General features: G+C 41.2%; 1 protein-coding gene across 1 annotated transcript in view; it reads left to right on the top strand.

Annotated features, from left to right (window-relative positions):
* The window catches only part of LOC306882332 (inactive tyrosine-protein kinase 7-like), an 84,464-nt gene that overhangs the window by 29,199 nt on the left and 36,888 nt on the right, over positions 1 to 18,377 (top strand). The window contains exon 2 of the mRNA XM_079436881.1: positions 17,650 to 17,946. Coding sequence (XP_079293007.1) covers positions 17,650 to 17,946 — 297 coding nt within the window. The remainder of the gene's footprint in view (positions 1 to 17,649; positions 17,947 to 18,377) is intronic.

Below are 18,377 nucleotides of genomic sequence, written 5' to 3'. Positions count from 1 at the left end.
CGCACGAGATCTCGTGATATTCCAGCTTGCATTATATTGCTCGGTCTTTTATTGCATGTGCTGTTAGTTTGGGAACGCATATGAAGTCTGACGTGCTTTGTGTTGCACTGTTATCCTTTACAAGCGTGAAACACATCTCCATCTCAGCAGCTCAGTCCACAAACTCTTGCTCAGTATCTGCTGGAGTTTGGGTTGCATCATTATGAAGAAAAGTCAACATGACACTCCTCTTAATAAAAACAGGAGCTTGTACAGATGCAAACCTCTCTAATCAACTTTTCAAACTGTTTTATGCTGATTTGATCCATAAAGTGTGGAAAGATAATCAGCAGAATGTGTTTTGGTTCGTTTATATGACAATGCTGTTCTGGGAGGCTGAAAACACAAACTTTTGAAAATGGGTTTCTAAGTGCAAACTTTAGAAAATCGCTATCTTCTCTGTGTAAACCACAAACATGCTAATTTGTAAAAACATGTTCACGTAGCATTTCTTCTCCAGCTGCTGGCCTGGCATGAATACAACAGTGTTTTTAGATGTTTCCGCTGATCTGCATGAAAGGGGATTGTTGTGGCGTTGTAGTCTGTGCATCAGAAATGCAAAGGAGAAACTGTTGTGTAACTTACCTTCACCTTCATCTGGTCTGTAGCAGTATAAATGCGTTAGTGTGAGTATCTGCTCAGAGAAGGAGATTTGTGCTCTGTGATCGTCCCTTCGAGCGTCTTCTGCTGTAATTGAAATGTCAGAGAGAGAGTCAGATGAAAAAGCACACTCACTGGTAAAGTAGTTACTGGGGAAATTGAGAGTATTAATATGACACTGCTTTCAGCTTCATCCTGACCTAGTTTCCTTCCCCCGGAGAGCCGCAGCACTTCCACAGACTCTAATGGCAGCTAAATATGAGATGACTGCACTCTCCATCAGTGTTGCTGATTTTCTCAAACATTTCATGGTCACCAGAATATTTTGTTGTATGAATATCTCAACATGCAATACATCAAAATAAAAAATTTTATTCTATCTTCAAGCATTGTTTTTTATTGTATCAGCACTTGAATATAGGTTGGTTTCATAAAGCAACATTTTAAAGTGCCCCTATTATGGGTTATGAAAGGTTAATATTTTGGTTTTGGGAACAACGGGTTGTCATGCAGGCAAGGTCAAAAAACACTTTAATTTTCTTATAATATGCATTTATTTGTACCTTATTTGCTCAACGACCCCCAAACGATTAGTTTAACGATTAATTTTTGCCAACCCCTCCTCTGCGTGACGCTAATCTGATTGGTCGATTTCATTTAAAGCAGGGTTTGTGAGCTTTTAACGCTCCAAAAGCGGCACCTAGTGGCAAAGACTGAATTTGCATTTTCATTCAGACCAACTCTAAAATCAAGTTTTCCCAGGTCTGCGCACACAACAAGTGGGCGGCAATATGCTAATGCTTCATGTTAATGTCGAAATGAAACGGCTTGGGATTCGTTTTAAAAACGACTCGTTTCAATGATTCAGAGTCAACTCTTCTTTTGAGAGACAATAACTTTATACACCGAGCACTTTCAGATTCAAAACTTTGCAGGATGTTTTCATTCACTTAGAGCTGTTACACACTGCATGAAACATCATTTTCAAAAATCTGTAATAGGGGCACTTTAAGCAAAAAGCTGAGAAAATCACATTTTTATCAGATACTACATCTGGATCATATTCAGTAATATAATCAAAGCAAAGATGCAGTAGATGGCTTCCATCAGTCTCCCAAAGCTTCACAGGCCTATAACACTTTCTGGATCCACATCTCACTCTGAAACATTAGGCAGTTTCCATTTATGTGTGGTTAGTGTTGATGATCGCATTATTTTTCATATTGCATATGCTTACATATAAGATTGCTTCCTGGTCTTCCTAATAGAGATGCCTTATAGCGCCCCCTAGCGTATAACAGGGAAAACACGGAAACCCAGAAAATTTCCACTTAAGTAAATCTTTTTATTGGTTGCTAGGCTGATATTAAGGGGTTCTGGGTGGTTGCTATGGTGTTCCGGATGGTTTCTAGTGTATTCTGAGTGGTTCTGGGTGGTTTCTAGAGTTTTGCCATGGTGTTCTGGTTTCTAGGGTGTTGCTAGGGTGTTTTGGGTGGTTGCTAGAATGTGTCGGGTGGTGTTGATAGGGTGTTCTGGTTTCCAGGGTGTTGTTAGGGTGTTCTTAATGTTTTCTAGTGTATTCTGGGTGGTTTCTAGGGTGTTTCTAGGGTGTTTTGTGTGGTTGCTAGGCTGTGTTGGGTGGTTTCTAGGGTGTTGCTAGGGTGTTTTGTGTGGTTGCTAGGCTGTGTTGGGTGGTTTCTAGGGTGTTGCTAGGGTGTTTTGTGTGGTTGCTAGGCTGTGTTGGGTGGTTTCTAGGGTGTTGCTAGGGTGTTTTGTGTGGTTGCTAGGCTGTGTTGGGTGGTTTCTAGGGTGTTGCTATGGTGTTCTGGTTTCTAGGGTGTTTCTAGGGTGTTTTGGGTGGTTGCTAGGCTGTGTTGGGTGGTTTCTAGGGTGTTGCTAGGGTGTTTTGTGTGGTTGCTAGGCTGTGTTGGGTGGTTTCTAGGGTGTTGCTATGGTGTTCGGGGTGGTTGAGGTGTTCTCTTCCTGTCTAAAAGCTGAATGCTCTTCAGGATTCTTTCTCTTGTTGAATTTATGTGATTTTTCCAGTTGTTCATGATTTACTGAATATGGTTTAGAGATCAGGAATAAAAAAAATATTCTTGGTAAATAGTAAGTAGTGAATAAACTAGTAAATATGTGTATTCATTATAAGAAAAGTCCATTGTGTATTACAATTTTTATGAATTTCTATGATTTATCCAGTTCTAGAAATCACACTTAAGATCAGGATTCCTCATATATCCAGATTCTTGAATTTGGTTCATCAAAGACAAAAACAGTTGTTGAAGGAATTAATAAATAAGAAAATAACTGATTTAGTGTTATCTGAGCTGATTTGAATGCCTGTTTTGTGTGATTTCTAATCATTTGCAGCACGAGGAGCACTAGTATGAGTGATGGTTGAGTTGGTAAACGCTGCTGAATTGGATGATTGTGTGTTCAGAGCTCAGAGCTCAGTTTTTGTCCTGTGTAAGCGCGTCCCCGTCAAACACATCTTTGTCATCGGTGCTGCTCTGCGCTGACCTGAGGATTACTGGAGCGCAGCAGGAGCCTGATAACTGACACCAGGGGCCCCAGCGCCTCCTCATGGGCCCTCGGCCCTCAATGACGTCTTTCAGCACGAGTGTGTGCGCTGCTAATCTCCTGCATCGCAGACAGCATCTCAATCGCTGCAGACGGGCCGTGGTTGGCATGAATCTGCAGCGCTGGCGTGTTTTGATCGTTGCGTGCCGTGTTTGCAGCGCTGGCTAATAACGCGTGAGTAGATGCGGAGCGCGGGGGACACGGATGTTTGATCGCCCGCAGCGTTTGAGCCACTCAACTGGAATATTTGCTTCAGTGGCTTTCTAGAGAGCATCTCTCTGCCTTCCTGTGCGTGTATCGACTTTCCAGCCTCTGAAGCACAGAGCCGTGTGCGTGAGAGCATTTCTGAGTGCTTGATGGTCAGAAAATGCACCGCTGCTCCAAGCTCATCTGTCATGTTAAGGTTTGAGAGGCCGTAAACCAATAAAAGCACCATCAGCCGTGAGCGGCTTCATATGTGTGTGTTTCAGGGCTGGAGATCGAGCTTTGCTGTTTTACTGCAGTAGATCTTTCCATACAGTTTACATGAGAGAATGAAGAAGAAGACTGATGAGAAAACACAGTGCTACAGGTCCCAAACATGTTAAAGTTGATATGTTTTATTGTTTTACTCGTGTGCAATATTAAGTCAAGTCATCTATAGTGCTTCATACAATACAGATTCAAAGCAGCTCCACAGTATGAACAGGAAAATAACAGAATCAAATGTTCCTCTGTAAATGAGCTGTCGCAAGACAATAATGCTGTTATTCATTATTTAACTGATGCAGCTAATATGTGAGAATTATCATTCATCTCTTATGATTTATCTAATCTTAAGCTTCAAGCTCAAAATATCTTTTAGTTTGTAATGTTTACTGGATTGCTTAAAATAGACTTTAATATATGATTGTTTCATATAAAAACACTTTGAACACAGTAGTAATCACTATATGATATGGCTTATGATGTCAGTATGATGAAACAATTACCCATGATACATTTTTATGATACACTACTACCTACCACTATAGTGTGTGTGAGTGTGTGTGAGTGAGTGTGTGTGAGTGAGTGAGTGAGTGTGTGTGTGTGAGTGAGTGAGTGAGTGAGTGAGTGAGTGAGTGAGTGAGTGAGTGAGTGTGTGTGTGTGTGAGTGAGTGTGTGTGTGTGTGTGTACCTGCTTAAACATATTTTGGGGACAAATTTTGTACTCAGAAGCGAAGTAAATCTGACAAAATATCACAAAAAAACTGTAAAAATAAAGTGTTTTTTTGGTGAAGTTTATTGAGTTTTCTGTTAGGCTTAGGTTATAATATTTATAACTACACTGAAAGAAAATTTGATGTAGAAACAATTCTCACTCAGTAATTGCTAGTTAATTACACAAACAATTACCAAAAAAGGCAAGTAACAGTGAATTAAACAAGACATTAAGTAGGAAAACTAAAATGGTATTTTCTTGTAAAACATGGTCTAATCATCTTATTTACATCTTAAACATATCTGGACTGATGTGGTCTGGAGGAGGGAGTCATTGTTCTCAATGACAGGAATAAGGTCCTGTATAATTGACCTTTGACCTTCCTCTGTGGTTACCGTGGTAACAGGCCGATATCACACTCGTCTCGCGTTGGCCTTATCTCGGGTCTGTATGCCAGCGTTTGCTCTCTGGGATGTGTAGAGGTGCATTATGGGATCATCAGCAGGTTGTGCTTCCTCTGTTCATTAGCGAGTGCATTAGGCTCTGATGGGCTCCTGGCTGGATTCTTGGCAGGTCTGGGTTTGTGTTTCCAGAAGATCCGGGCGGATTGATGCACTGGGAGTGCCGGACGGGAAACACAGAGCGCTGCAGAATATCTGAGAGACACAACGGAGCCAAATGGCCCCTCGTTCCTCCCCAGACCACGGTTAGTTTACACAACCTGAGCTACTGTCTCGCCCGTATGGACAGAACACAGCATCGATACGCTATCAGTGTGTGTGTGTGTGTGTGTGTGTGTCAGACTGACGGGGGGGCTTTTTTTGTGTGTGTGTACTGTGAGTGTGTGTCAGACTGACGGGGGGGCTTTTTTTGTGTGTGTGTGTGTGTGTGTGTGTACTGTGTACTGTGAGTGTGTGTGTACTGTGAGTGTGTGTGTACTGTGAGTGTGTGTACTGTGAGTGTGTGTGTGTACTGTGAGTGTGTGTGTATACTGTGTCTGTGTGTGTGTGTGTGTGTGTGTGTGTGTGTACTGTGAGTGTGTGTGTGTACTGTGTGTGTACTATGAGTGTGTGTTCTGTGAGTGTGTGTGTGTGCGTGCACTGTGAGTGTGTGTGAGTGTGTGTGTGTACTGTGAGTGTGTGTGTATACTGTGTCTGTGTGTGTGTGTACTGTGAGTGTGTGTGTGTGTGTGTGTATACTGTGAGTGTGTGTGTATACTGTGAGTGTGTGTGTACTGTGAGTGTGTGTACTGTGAGTGTGTGTGTGTACTGTGAGTGTGTGTGTATACTGTGTGTGTGTGTGTGTGTGTACTGTGAGTGTGTGTGTACTGTGTGTGTACTATGAGTGTGTGTACTGTGAGTGTGTGTGTGTGTGTGTGTGTACTGTGTGAGTGTGTGTGTGTACTGTGAGTGTGTGTGTGTACTGTGAGTGTGTGTGTATACTGTGTCTGTGTGTGTGTGTACTGTGAGTGTGTGTGTGTGTGTGTGTGTGTGTGTACTGTGTGTGTGTGTACTATGAGTGTGTGTACTGTGAGTGTGTGTGTGCGTGCGTGCGTGCGTGTGTGTGTGTGTGTGTGGTGAGTGACAGATTTCTGAAACACACTTGAGGTTCATGGACAGATCAGCTCTATTTGACTGTGATTGTGTTCTGAAGTGTAATAACGCAGCTCAAGTGTGTGTCAGATGCTCTTTCAGATCACTGCAGAGAAACAGACTGAAGTCACTTAAACATGTTACAGGAATAATAACACGCGTGTGGTTTCATGAAGGACACAGATGCTCTAGCTTCAGTCCTGAGCTTTGATGATTTCTGTGGAGTGTTTCAGTACAGATCCTTTCAAAGCAGCTTCTCACAAATAAATGTAGAAAATATTAATCAGTTACAAACTGCATCAGTTTCAGCTGTAAAGCAGCTCTACAGAAGACTGAATATAAATGGTCTTTCAGAAGTAGTTGGGAATAAATGACCTCCCGCTCTGAGATTCTGCCCGTATTTCTGTGTGATAGACAGTAAAGCAGCATGACAGGCCGTCAGGGGCTTATGGGATATCATTCTGACAGAGGTCACGTCCCCACGGCACCCATTCACAAACAATTCATATCTCACCCATCAGCCTCCTGTGTGCCCTGTTCCTCTTTCCTGCATTTATTCATGATTTTAGTCATGTGATTCAGTGCAGATGCAGTATAATGTGAGTGTGTTCACTGCATGCACTGCCTTTATACACTAGACACTTACTCTGTGTGTGTGTGTGTGTGTGTGTGTGTGTGTGTGTACAGTCAGGTCCATATATATTTGGACAGAGGCACAATTCTTATTATTTTAGCTGCTGACCAAAACATATTCAAGTTACAGTTATATAATGAATATGGGCTATAAGTGCACACTCTGAGCTTTAATTCGAGGGTATTCTCATCACAATTGGAGGAAAGATTAAGGAATTACAGCTCTTTAATATCTACCTCCCTACCTTTTTCAAGGGACCGGAAGTAATTGGACAATTGACTCAAAAGCCGTTTCATGGACAGATGTGGGCTATTCCTTCGTTACATCAATTAAGCAGGTAAAAGGTCTGGAGTTGATTCTAAAGGTGCATTCGCACCGAAGGAACCTAGAACTATTGGCGGTAGTTCCCAGTTTTTGGCATCTTCACACCGCGGGAACTAGGAATGTATTTAGTTCTAGGAACTATCTTAGCTTCTACTTCAGAGTATAGGGTCAAAAACAGTTCTATAGGAACTATCAGTGACTCGATGTATGGTGAATGGCCAAACGCATACCAAACACCGGCTACCTGCCATTTTTAAAAGCCTTGTAATAAATAAATAAATATATATATATATATATATATATATATATATATATATATATATATATATATATATATATATATATATATATATATATATTATATTATATTTATTTATTTATTTATTATATTTATTTTTTTAAGCTGACTCTATCATCACTTATTTGTATGAGCTCTAATTAACCCTCTTGTTTGTGAAGTTAGTGACGGTGTTCCCATAATGCCCTGCTCCCATCTCATTAACTCACTGTGAGAGCAGCTAAATATAAAGTGAGTGTGTGGAAGATGGGTGTGCAGCATCATGAGTGTGTGTGTGTGTGAGACTGTCTTATGTGTGTGTGTTCAGACTCCAGAGTCTTCCTCTTTATCAGGAGTGTGTGTGTGTGTGTGTGTGTGAGACTGTCGTATAGTGTGTGTGTGTTCAGACTCCAGAGTCTTCCTCTTTATCAGGAGTGTGTGTGTGTGTGTGTGTGTGACTGTCTTATAGTGTGTGTGTGTTCAGACTCCAGAGTCTTCCTCTTTATCAGGAGTGTGTGTGTGTGTGTGTGTGTGTGTGTGTGTGACTGTCTTATAGTGTGTGTGTGTTCAGACTCCAGAGTCTTCCTCTTTATCAGGAGTGTGTGTGTGTGTGTGTGTGTGAGACTGTCTTATAGTGTGTGTGTGTTCAGACTCCAGAGTCTTCCTCTTTATCAGGAGTGTGTGTGTGTGTGTGTGTGTTCAGACTCCAGAGTCTTCCTCTTTATCAGGAGTGTGTGTGTGTGTGTGCCTGTCTTATAGTGTGTGTGTGTTCAGACTCCAGAGTCTTCCTCTTTATCAGGAGTGTGTGTGTGTGTGTGTGACTGTCTTATAGTGTGTGTGTGTTCAGACTCCAGAGTCTTCCTCTTTATCAGGAGTGTGTGTGTGTGTGTGTGTGCCTGTCTTATAGTGTGTGTGTGTTCAGACTCCAGAGTCTTCCTCTTTATCAGGAGTGTGTGTGTGTGTGTGTGTGTGTGTGTGTGACTGTCTTATAGTGTGTGTGTGTTCAGACTCCAGAGTCTTCCTCTTTATCAGGAGTGTGTGTGTGTGTGTGTGTGTGTGTGTGTGCCTGTCTTATAGTGTGTGTGTGTTCAGACTCCAGAGTCTTCCTCTTTATCAGGAGTGTGTGTGTGTGTGTGTGCCTGTCTTATAGTGTGTGTGTGTTCAGACTCCAGAGTCTTCCTCTTTATCAGGAGTGTGTGTGTGTGTGTGACTGTCTTATAGTGTGTGTGTGTTCAGACTCCAGAGTCTTCCTCTTTATCAGGAGTGTGTGTGTGTGTGTGTGTTTGGGTACAGATTTGTTTCCATAAGTGAATAAGTCTGGCAGCGTTTCACTGGTGATCCTCTGTTGGATTAACAACTCAATAGTTTTGACTAAATCATGACTCAAGTCATAATTCAGAGATCTATATAAAGCAGTATGTCAGTTGTATTTGTAATTCAGTTGTAGTTTGTTTCATGTACATCTGTTGATCTGAAGCAAACCTCACAAAACTGAATATGAAATGAATAGCAGAACATTCTGTGAAAGCTACAAATGAGCAGCTTTTGACATTAATAAGCTAATCATCATAATGTGTGTTTCTGGCTGTCATTCCCAGCATCCTCTCTGTTGTGTGTGAAGAGCAGGAATCACTGATCTAGATTAATCTGTCCTCTAATGATACAGCAGGACCCCGAGGGTCTGTGACGATCTGTCAGGTTCAACGGTTTTCTTTTATGTTTTATTATATTTCAGTTTTGTTTTGTAGTTTGTTAACTATAATAATTCCTGATTCCTAATCTTAAATAACCCAATCTATGGGCAGATGTAAGTGTGCTTATATATATATATTCCATAAAAGGCGTTTAGTCTTGGATCTGTGGAGGTTTTCAGTGTGTTTATGAAGCGTTTGAGCAGGCAGTCGTTAGTGCTTCGTTTAGTGGATGATCTCACCGTTCCTCAGCCAGAACACTGCTTTAATCTCTTTTCCATATTCAGACACAGCTTCCATGTTATGCTTGGATCATCCACACTAAAGTGCTTTTCCTTTCACAGGTAATTGATCAGATAGGAAGGGAAGATCATCAGGCTGTTATCAGCTCTCCGCTTCTCCTCTGGAATCTGCCGGCGGTCTGTTTTAGTGTTTGCCGTTTGAAGGCATTATCATTGAGAACTGCAGGAAACGCTTAACCGGGAGATTTAATAGTGGTGTAAAAAGCCAGGAAAAGCCATTTAGTGTTTCGTTCTAAAGGCTAGAGTTGAAATAATTAGTCATGTTCTTTATAATATCAGTCCAATATACCTATAGAGAGCTGTATGTCCTCAGCCGTGAAGCGCTGGCTGCTGCTCATTGAAGCGGTATGAGGGAAGACTGCATCAGTGTCAGGAGTATATCATCCACCTGTCTGGACCCGTTCATAACTAGAATGATAACTATATCAGCATCCACACTAGCACACAATCATGTTCCGTTTATTAAAAACGCTGCAGTTTTGTCGTCTTTAAATGCTCAAACGAATTCTGATTGGCTGTCGTTTATCCAGTGGAAACAAATCATCAAACAAAAATCATTGTTATAGTTGTGATGTGGGATTACTATTATTATAGAATTAGAAGGATTATTAAAACTGTATAGTTATTGTTATCATCAGGACCTAAAATAAGCGCTCGCCAAATGTGGTGCGCACTAGTTAGCCGGTAACATTTTTATTAATTCTATCAGTGGCTGAAAAGAACAAACAACCATAAATATTAGCATTTTAATTATACTGTTGTTATTAAAAAATACTACTAATAATTGTATTATTATTTCATACATTTAAATGATTATTATTATTATGGCATACTTTATAGTTCAGTAGTATTACATAGTATGGAAGCTAGGGATGCATCGATCCGATGCGCTCAATAACTGAGAGTTAAAACTGTTAAACGAAAAGGATGAATAAACTATGCACAGATTTAATAAGCTACGCACCTGAAACATGGAGCTGCTCGCTGTGACTCCGTCTGATTCAAGCGCATCATTCTGCGGGAAGACATAAGCGCTTTGTGCCGCTCTCTATTGGAGCTTTTCCTATTATAATGCTTTTGCGCAATGAAAGATTATTTATGGCGTTTCTTGTTCTGTCCTCTCAAGGCTATTAATAATCTAATGTATAGCACAGTAATGGAGGCAGCAGCATGTATGATATATATGATAGATAGGACTGCTCGATCATCTGTCGCTGCCTTCATTGTGCTATACATTTAATAGAAATGTCTTTTAATTTTGTAGTTTATATTTATAAATAAATACATTTTCATGAATGTATTTTACAACAATATAAAGAGCAATGTGTAACATTTTACCAGATATAGTCCTTCGCATATTCACTTTTATTTGTTCCCCACTAAATAATGTTATCACTAAATGTTTAGATTTTATCAAATTGTGCACTCATGATTTTTCTAGAATAAATGTTGCTGCTAAATTATCCAGTAACCTAATTTATAATAATATTTTTGTCATAGATTATGAATGGGCCTGTTTACACCTGGTCATTTCATGCGTTTTCTCTGATCCGATATCTATCTGATTTGTTGAAACAAAGTCACACAACAGATATAAATCCGATCTTCAATTCCTGCGCTATATTTAAACATAACGAAATCAAAAGATAAGCGCTGCATGTGATTAATTATCAGCTCATTTCAAGATCAGAGACCGCATTAGGAGAGCACGTGGCATCAGCACTGGGAAGAGAAGGTTGTCTTCTACTTTTAATGAAGAGTATTGTGTTGATCGTCTGTGTCTTTCAGTTTCATTCTCGGCAGTTTGCGTGTCTGCTTCCTGAAGAGATGCTCAGCTACTCGTCCGCGGCGATGCGTGTTGCATTAGCGCAGTCATCGGACCATAATGTTATATAGCCTATAACACGGCCTCACACGTTTATTTCTATTTTTGACATTCTGGGACAAGTAATGGGTTTACACATGTCCAGTTTGGTTTGGAATGACCAGACCTCCTCCTGAAGTGGTTTGAGCGATCAGATTTATATTACAAAACACATGAAGTGACCAGATGTAAACAGCCCCTATATATTTCATGTTATTTTTACATTAAAATGAAGTTGTCTAATAGATTAACACACAAAAGAGTGACACAGAAGTATAGAAATTCTACACTGATTAAAAAAAAAAACTGCGCTGGTATCGGATCGGATCGGAATCGGACGATACTCAGAATTGGTATCGTTGCATCCCTAATGGAAGCCCATTTCCGCCACTGAATAAAATAGGTAATTCCAAGTTTTTATCTCACAATTCTGACTTTATTTCTCACAATTGTGAGTTTATGTCATGCAATTCTGAGAAAAAAGTCACAATTACCTTTTTTATTTTTTATTCAGTGGCAGAAACGGGCTTCCATATTATAGTGACATTTCTTTATTGAATTGTTTAATTTTTTATCATTTCATTAAATAATAATAATAATAATAAAATACTAATGACAAAAAAATAAAAATGCAATTAGATTTGTTTCCCCAGTTTGTTCTCTGTATTTTAATTAAATAATGCACACAAATTTTCATGGCACTCCAGCTGCTTGACAATTTACAAAAGAAAATTGAATTAAAATAGAATTATATTTTTGAATTACTTGTAGCTTCGTTCAGACATTTGTGGTTCATCCTGCCGTCACAAAAGGACTTTTCCACTTTGACAAGGCCTGAGCCGTAAAGAGACGCTGATGTTTGTTTGTGGAGAGTCAGTGTTTGTTATTGAGATGTTAAATGGAGGAGGTTTTGTGGTGAGACACGAGTTTGGACGCTTCTCTGCTGCATGTGATGTGTTTCCTTCAGCTAAACATCTAGTGATGCTTTACACCTGTCTGTGCTTACACACCATTCTGCTGCTCTTCTGCTCAACTGGAAGCGGTTCCCATCGTCACCATGTTTATTCTTTATCCAGGTATCTTACGCCTGTTATCCTGAGCAGAAGCTGGAGTATCATCATAAACACATGAATGATGACAGTACACACAGTGAACAATGACGTGTTTATGCGTCGGCTCTGAAGGGCCCCGGGCCCCAGATGTGTCGTGTGTAATGAGGTGGTAAAGCAGATTCTGGGTGGCCACACATTTACTGTAACGCTCTTAATGGTTCAAAAGCTTTTAGAGGCGTCTCTGCATTTTACCGCATTTTTACCGCGCTGTTGTGATTACAGCTGGTCACAGATTCCACACGAGACAATAGAGGCTTTATTTGTGGAGACGGACAGATGGATGTGAACGTGTGAAGCGGCTCTTAATGAAAACACGTCCCTCATGACAGAACTCGATGCTCGTTTAGGAGTTTAATGAAGATGAGCCTGTTTCAAGCTGACTTTTGTTCCCTGCTCTTTACTTCTGAGGAGTACATCTGATGCTGCTTTAGAAGATTCTGATTGTTTGACTGTTATGATGAGGCTCTGTGATATAAGACAGTTATAATAATAATAATAATAATAATAATAATAATAATAATTTGGCCAGGATGCCGGGGTTACACCTCTACTCTTTTTCGAAGGACATCCTGGGATTTTTTATGACCACAGAGAGTCAGGACCTCGGTTTAACGTCTCATCCGAAGGACGGTGCTTTTTACAGTATAGTGTCCCCGTCACTATACTGGGGCATTAGGACCCACCCAGACTGTAGGGTGAGCACCCCCTGCTGGCCTCACTAACACCTCTTCCAGCAGCAACCTAGTTTTCCCAGGAGGTCTCCCATCCAGGTACTGACCAGCTCAGCCCTGCTTAGCTTCAGTAGGCAACCAGTCTTGGGCTACAGGGTGATATGGCTGCTGATGTTATATCGCATTATTCTCAGTTTTGGTTGATATAGTTAATATTTCAATAATTTCTCAAACATTCACATGCTCCCATTCTCTGATGCTGTGTTATTTTATTGTCACAGATACTATTTATGTTTTTGTTAAAATTGTAGTTAGATTTAGTTTTTATATTTTCTACTTTCATGTTAATTTTAGTTAAAGTTTTCGTAATTGTGTTCTGGGTTTTTGTCGTTTTTATTAGTTTTTGTTGTTTTTAAATATGTCGATATAGTTTTATTTTATTTCAGTTTTAGTTTTCAGTATGAAACTAAATGAAAATGAGAAATGTTGCCTAGAAAGATAGCGATATAAAGGAAACTAAATAAAATAAGTTGAAGTTTCTTAATACTTTATTTTATTTCAAGCAACAGGTTTTTTTAAATGATTTGTAGTTTTGGTTAACTAATAACCCTGGTCTGAAGTCAGGTAGTGGTCACATGATGTGCTAAAAAGACAAAATATTGAATCTCTTTATTATGTGTTTTATTTTAAAATGATTTATTTATTTTGTATATTCAGTCATGGCCAAAAATATCAGCACCCTTGGTAAATATGATCAAAGAAGGCTGTGAAAATTAATCTGCATTTTTAATCCTTTTGATCTTTTATTAAAAAAATTCACAAAAATCTAACCTTTCATTGGAGAATAACAATTTAAAATGGACGGGGAAATATCATATATATATATATATATATATAATAATATTATTATTATTATTTTTTTAATTTTTTTTCTTCCATCAACTCATATTTGAGAAACATTTAAATCGAAAAAGTAATTTTCAAATTTTTTTTTTTATTCTAAAAGTGTTATGTAGTGTTAATCCAGATGTTAATGAATAATTCCTGATGTAACTCTGATCGCGTCTCAAGTTCAAGTTCAAGTAGGCTTTATTGTCACTTCAACCATATATAGTTAGTACACAGTGAAACGAAACAACGTTCCTCCAGAACCAAAGTGCTACATACAACATAAATTTACAACGTAGATTTACAACAAACAACATAAAGTGTACGTGAAATGAGGTAGTGCAAAACCAGTATACATTTTAGAATTTAGGAGAATTTAACACTTTAGTGCAAAGCGTAGTCCTAGTAATAAATATTGTGCAGAAAGAGCCTTTACAAGTTGATGTGTAAGTTGATGTGTTGATGTAATAGTTTGGTAGTGTATGTCAGTGTGTTTGCACTTATGTTAATCAGTTCAGTCCAGTCTCAAAGTTTTGAGATAGTTGAGTTTAAGCTAAGTGATAATGTTTGTGCGTGTGTGCGTGCATGTTTATCAGTCCAGTCCCTTTTTTGTTGAGAAGACGGATGGCTTGTGGAAAAAAACTATTGCACAATCTGGATGTGCGTGCCCGAGTGCTTCGGTACCTTTTTCCAGATGGCAGGAGTGTGAAGTATGTGTGAGAGGGGTGTGTCCGATCAGCCACAATGCTGGTGGCTTTGCGGATACAATGTGTAGTGTAGATGTCTTCAATAGAGGGGAGAGAGACCCCGATGATCTTCTCCGCTGTCCTCACTATCCGCTGTAGGGTCTTTCGGTCCGATATGGCACAATTCCCAAACCAGGTAGTGATGCAGCCACTCAGGATACTCTCGATAGTCCCTCTATAGAAGGTGGTCAAGATCGGTGGTGGAAGCTGGGCCTTTCTCAGTTTTCTCAAAAAGAAGAGGCGCTGTTGGGCTTTCTTGTGCAGGGAGCTGGTGTTGAGAGACCAGCTAAGGTCATTCTCCAGATGAACGCCCAGGAATTTGGTACTTTCGACGATCTCCACAGAGGAGCCATCGATGCTCAGCGGAGAATGGACACCTTGTGTCCTCCTAAAGTCAACAACCATCTCTTTTGTCTTATCAACATTCAGAGACAGGTTGTTGTCTTCACACCAGTCCGTTAGCCTCTGCACTTCCTCTCTGTACGCTGACTCGTCGTTCTTGCTAATGAGACCCACCACGGTCGTATCATCAGCGAACTTAATGATGTAATTCGAACTGTGTGTTGCTACACAGTCATGAGTCAGCAGTGTGAACAGCAGGGGACTAAGCACACAGCCTTGTGGGGCCCCAGTGTTCAGTATGATGGTGCTGGAGGTACAGTTTCCGATCCGTACTGACTGAGGCCGTCCGGTCAGAAAGTCCAGGATCCAGTTGCAGAGGGAGGTGTTCAGACCCAACAGGTTCAGCTTCCCGATCAGTTTTTGGGGGATGATAGTGTTAAATGCTGAGCTAAAATCCATGTACAGCATACGAACGTATGTGTCCTTCTTGTCCAAGTGTGTGAGGGCAAGATGGAGTGTAATGGATATGGCATCATCCGTTGAGCGATTAGGACGGTACGCAAATTGCAGTGGGTCCAGTGAGGGGGGCAGCAGGGTCTTGATATGTCTCATGACGAGCCGCTCGAAGCACTTCATGATGGTAGGTGTAAGTGCAACGGGACGGTAGTCATTGAGACTGGACACAGAAGATTTCTTGGGCACGGGAACGATGGTGGTGGCCTTGAAGCACGTGGGAACGACGGCGCTGCTCAGAGAAATGTTGAAGATGTCGGCAAGAACATCTGCCAGCTCTTCCGCACATTCTCTGAGCACTCTGCCTGAGATGTTATCTGGACCAGCAGCTTTACGTGGGTTGACTCTGCGTAGAGTTTTCTTCACATCAGCTGTAGTGAGACATAGCACCTGATCGTTCGGAGGAGGGGTGGACTTCCTCGCCGCCACAACGTTCTGTCTGTCAAACCGAGCATAGAAGTTGTTCAGCGCATCTGGAAGGGAGCCGTCACCGTCACAGGCAGGTGTTGTCATCCTGTGGTTTGTGATAGCTTGTAATCCCTGCCACATGCGCCGTGTGTCACCGCTGTCCCTGAAGTGATTGTGAATTCTCTGGGCATGCGCGTGCTTCGCCTCTCTGATAGCCCGAGAAAGTTTGGCCCTTGCTCTTCTAAGGGCCACCATGTCTCCCGTTTTGAAGGCAGAGTCTCGGCTTCTCAGAAGCGCACGCACTTCCGCAGTAATCCACGGTTTCTGGTTGGATCGTAAAATTATACTCTTGGAGACAGTAACGTCATCGGTGCACTTATTGATGTAACTGGTCACTGATGACGTGTACTCCTCCAAGTCAGTTAAGTCGCCGTAAGTTGCAGCCTCCCTAAACATGTTCCAGTCAGTGTTCTCGAAACAGTCCTGAAGAGCAGAGATGGCTCCTGCTGGCCAGGTTTTCACTTGCTTCAGAACCGATTTTGAACGCCTGACGAGTGGTCTGTATGCTGGAATTAGCATCACAGAGATGTGGTCTGAGTAACCGAGGTGGGGGCGGGGCTCTGCCCGATATGCGCCGGGGATGTTTGTATAAACAAGATCCAGCGTGTTTTCCCCTCTCGTTGCAAAGTCCACATACTGATGGAATCTAGGAAGCACTGACTTGAGATTTGCATGGTTAAAATCTCCAGCAACAATAACCAGTCCATCCGGGTGTATATTTTGCAGTTCACTAATCTTTGTACACAATTCCCATAGCGCTTCCTTAGCATTAGCGCTAGGTGGAATGTATACTCCGATAATGAAAACAGTGGTGAATTCCCGTGGTAGATAAAAAGGTCTGCATCTCACAATCACAAACTCCACCAGCGATGAGCAGTAACTAGAGACCAGCACAGAGTTCTTGCACCATTTTGTGTTGATGTAAACACACAAGCCACCACCGCGAGTCTTACCGCACAGAGCTGCATTTCTGTCGGCGCGAAACGAGGCTAGTCCATCCAGCTGAATAGCTGTCTCATTGGTAGAGCAGCTGTAACGGTCATTGATCGATGATGAATCCCAGAATCCTTTTGTCACTATGATGGATCAGTCAGTGAGATGAAGCAGACGGGTTGCCACATCATTGACCTTCACAGGACTGGAGCTGATGTTTGACCCGAGTTCAGATGAATTCGCTCTCACTCGAGACAAATCATCACTGCTCCTCCACCAGTTGATGTCAAGTCAATGACCGTTCTGCCAAATATATCATTCTGTCATCATTTATTGATCCTCGTGACTCTCTGACTTTATTCCTTTAACAGTGCTGTTATTTCTGGCTGTTTTCTCTGCAGTTTATTAATATGCAAGAACATTCTGGTCTCGTTATTTATTAAAATAAATCAATAAATTGATGAATGCATTTGTCCTCTGCCCTAGCTTGTTTAGCAGTCTAGTTTTTACTAATCCTGTCATTGCATGCTGCTAATACTGTGTCTCTGTCAAATAGCTTGTGATTTCTTTTTATTTGTAAGTTGCTTTGGTAAACGTGCAAAATGAATACATGCGAATATAAGATAAAGCGCATAATCAAACTCACTGTATCCCAGCATGCATGATGTGATGAGGTCTGTAGATGAGCTCAGAGCTCCTGATGACGATGATGAAGGTTTTGTGTGTGTGTGTGTGTGTGTGTTAGCAGAGCTGACACTCACATATCTCATGCATCATTAATGAATGCAAACATGCTGTTGGGTTTGATTTGTCTGGGGACGTTTATTCGTCTGATGTGAGTCTAAAGTGTTTTGTTCAGTAGTCTGACTGGCTCTCTGTGTTTCTCTCAGTCTTCATCATCCAGGCGTCTTCGCTTCATTTCTCGGAAGAGCCCCAATCTCAGGACGCGTTACACGGCCGCAGTGCTATCCTGCGCTGTGAGCTCAGCGGCCCGGAGGACATGCGCTACTGGTGGACGCAGGACGGCCGTCGCGTGCAGGACTCGAACCGCCGCTTCCAGGAGGGCAGTAACCTGAAGTTCACGGCAGTGGACCGTCACGCAGACACCGGCAGCTTCCAGTGTGTGGCCTCCAGCAGCACCACCGGAGAGACCGTGATCTCCGCCAACGCATCCATCAACATCAAATGTGAGCTGCGATTGTGTGTGTCTCTGGAAACCAGGTGTCACGGCCCAGGTTAACAAGAGTACACTTCCATAAAGTACTTAAAGGGCTCTATTTCCGCGCACTAATTTTGTACTTAATATACTAAAAATTATTCTTTAGTACTTCTTCAGATAAATGTAAGATACTCTAAATTAACCAACCCAGAAACAAGCGCTCAAGTGTACTCAACTGTGCTATTTTGGGACACCATGAATATGAACTATAATGCAGTTTTAACACTCTCTTTGTATTTAAAAATGTATTTAGTCAGCACTTGTAGTACACTTGAGTGTACTAGTGAATGAAAGATGTTCAAGACTAAATACATATTTTAAATACACAGAGAATATGTTAAAACTGCATTATAGTTCATACCACGACTGAGGTGCCCTTGAGCAAGACACCGAACCCAC

Source organism: Barbus barbus (assembly GCF_936440315.1).
Source record: "Barbus barbus genome assembly, chromosome: 16".
NCBI lineage: Eukaryota > Metazoa > Chordata > Actinopteri > Cypriniformes > Cyprinidae > Barbus > Barbus barbus.
Note: the sequence above shows the minus strand (reverse complement) of the source record. Positions and strands in the feature narration are given on the sequence as shown.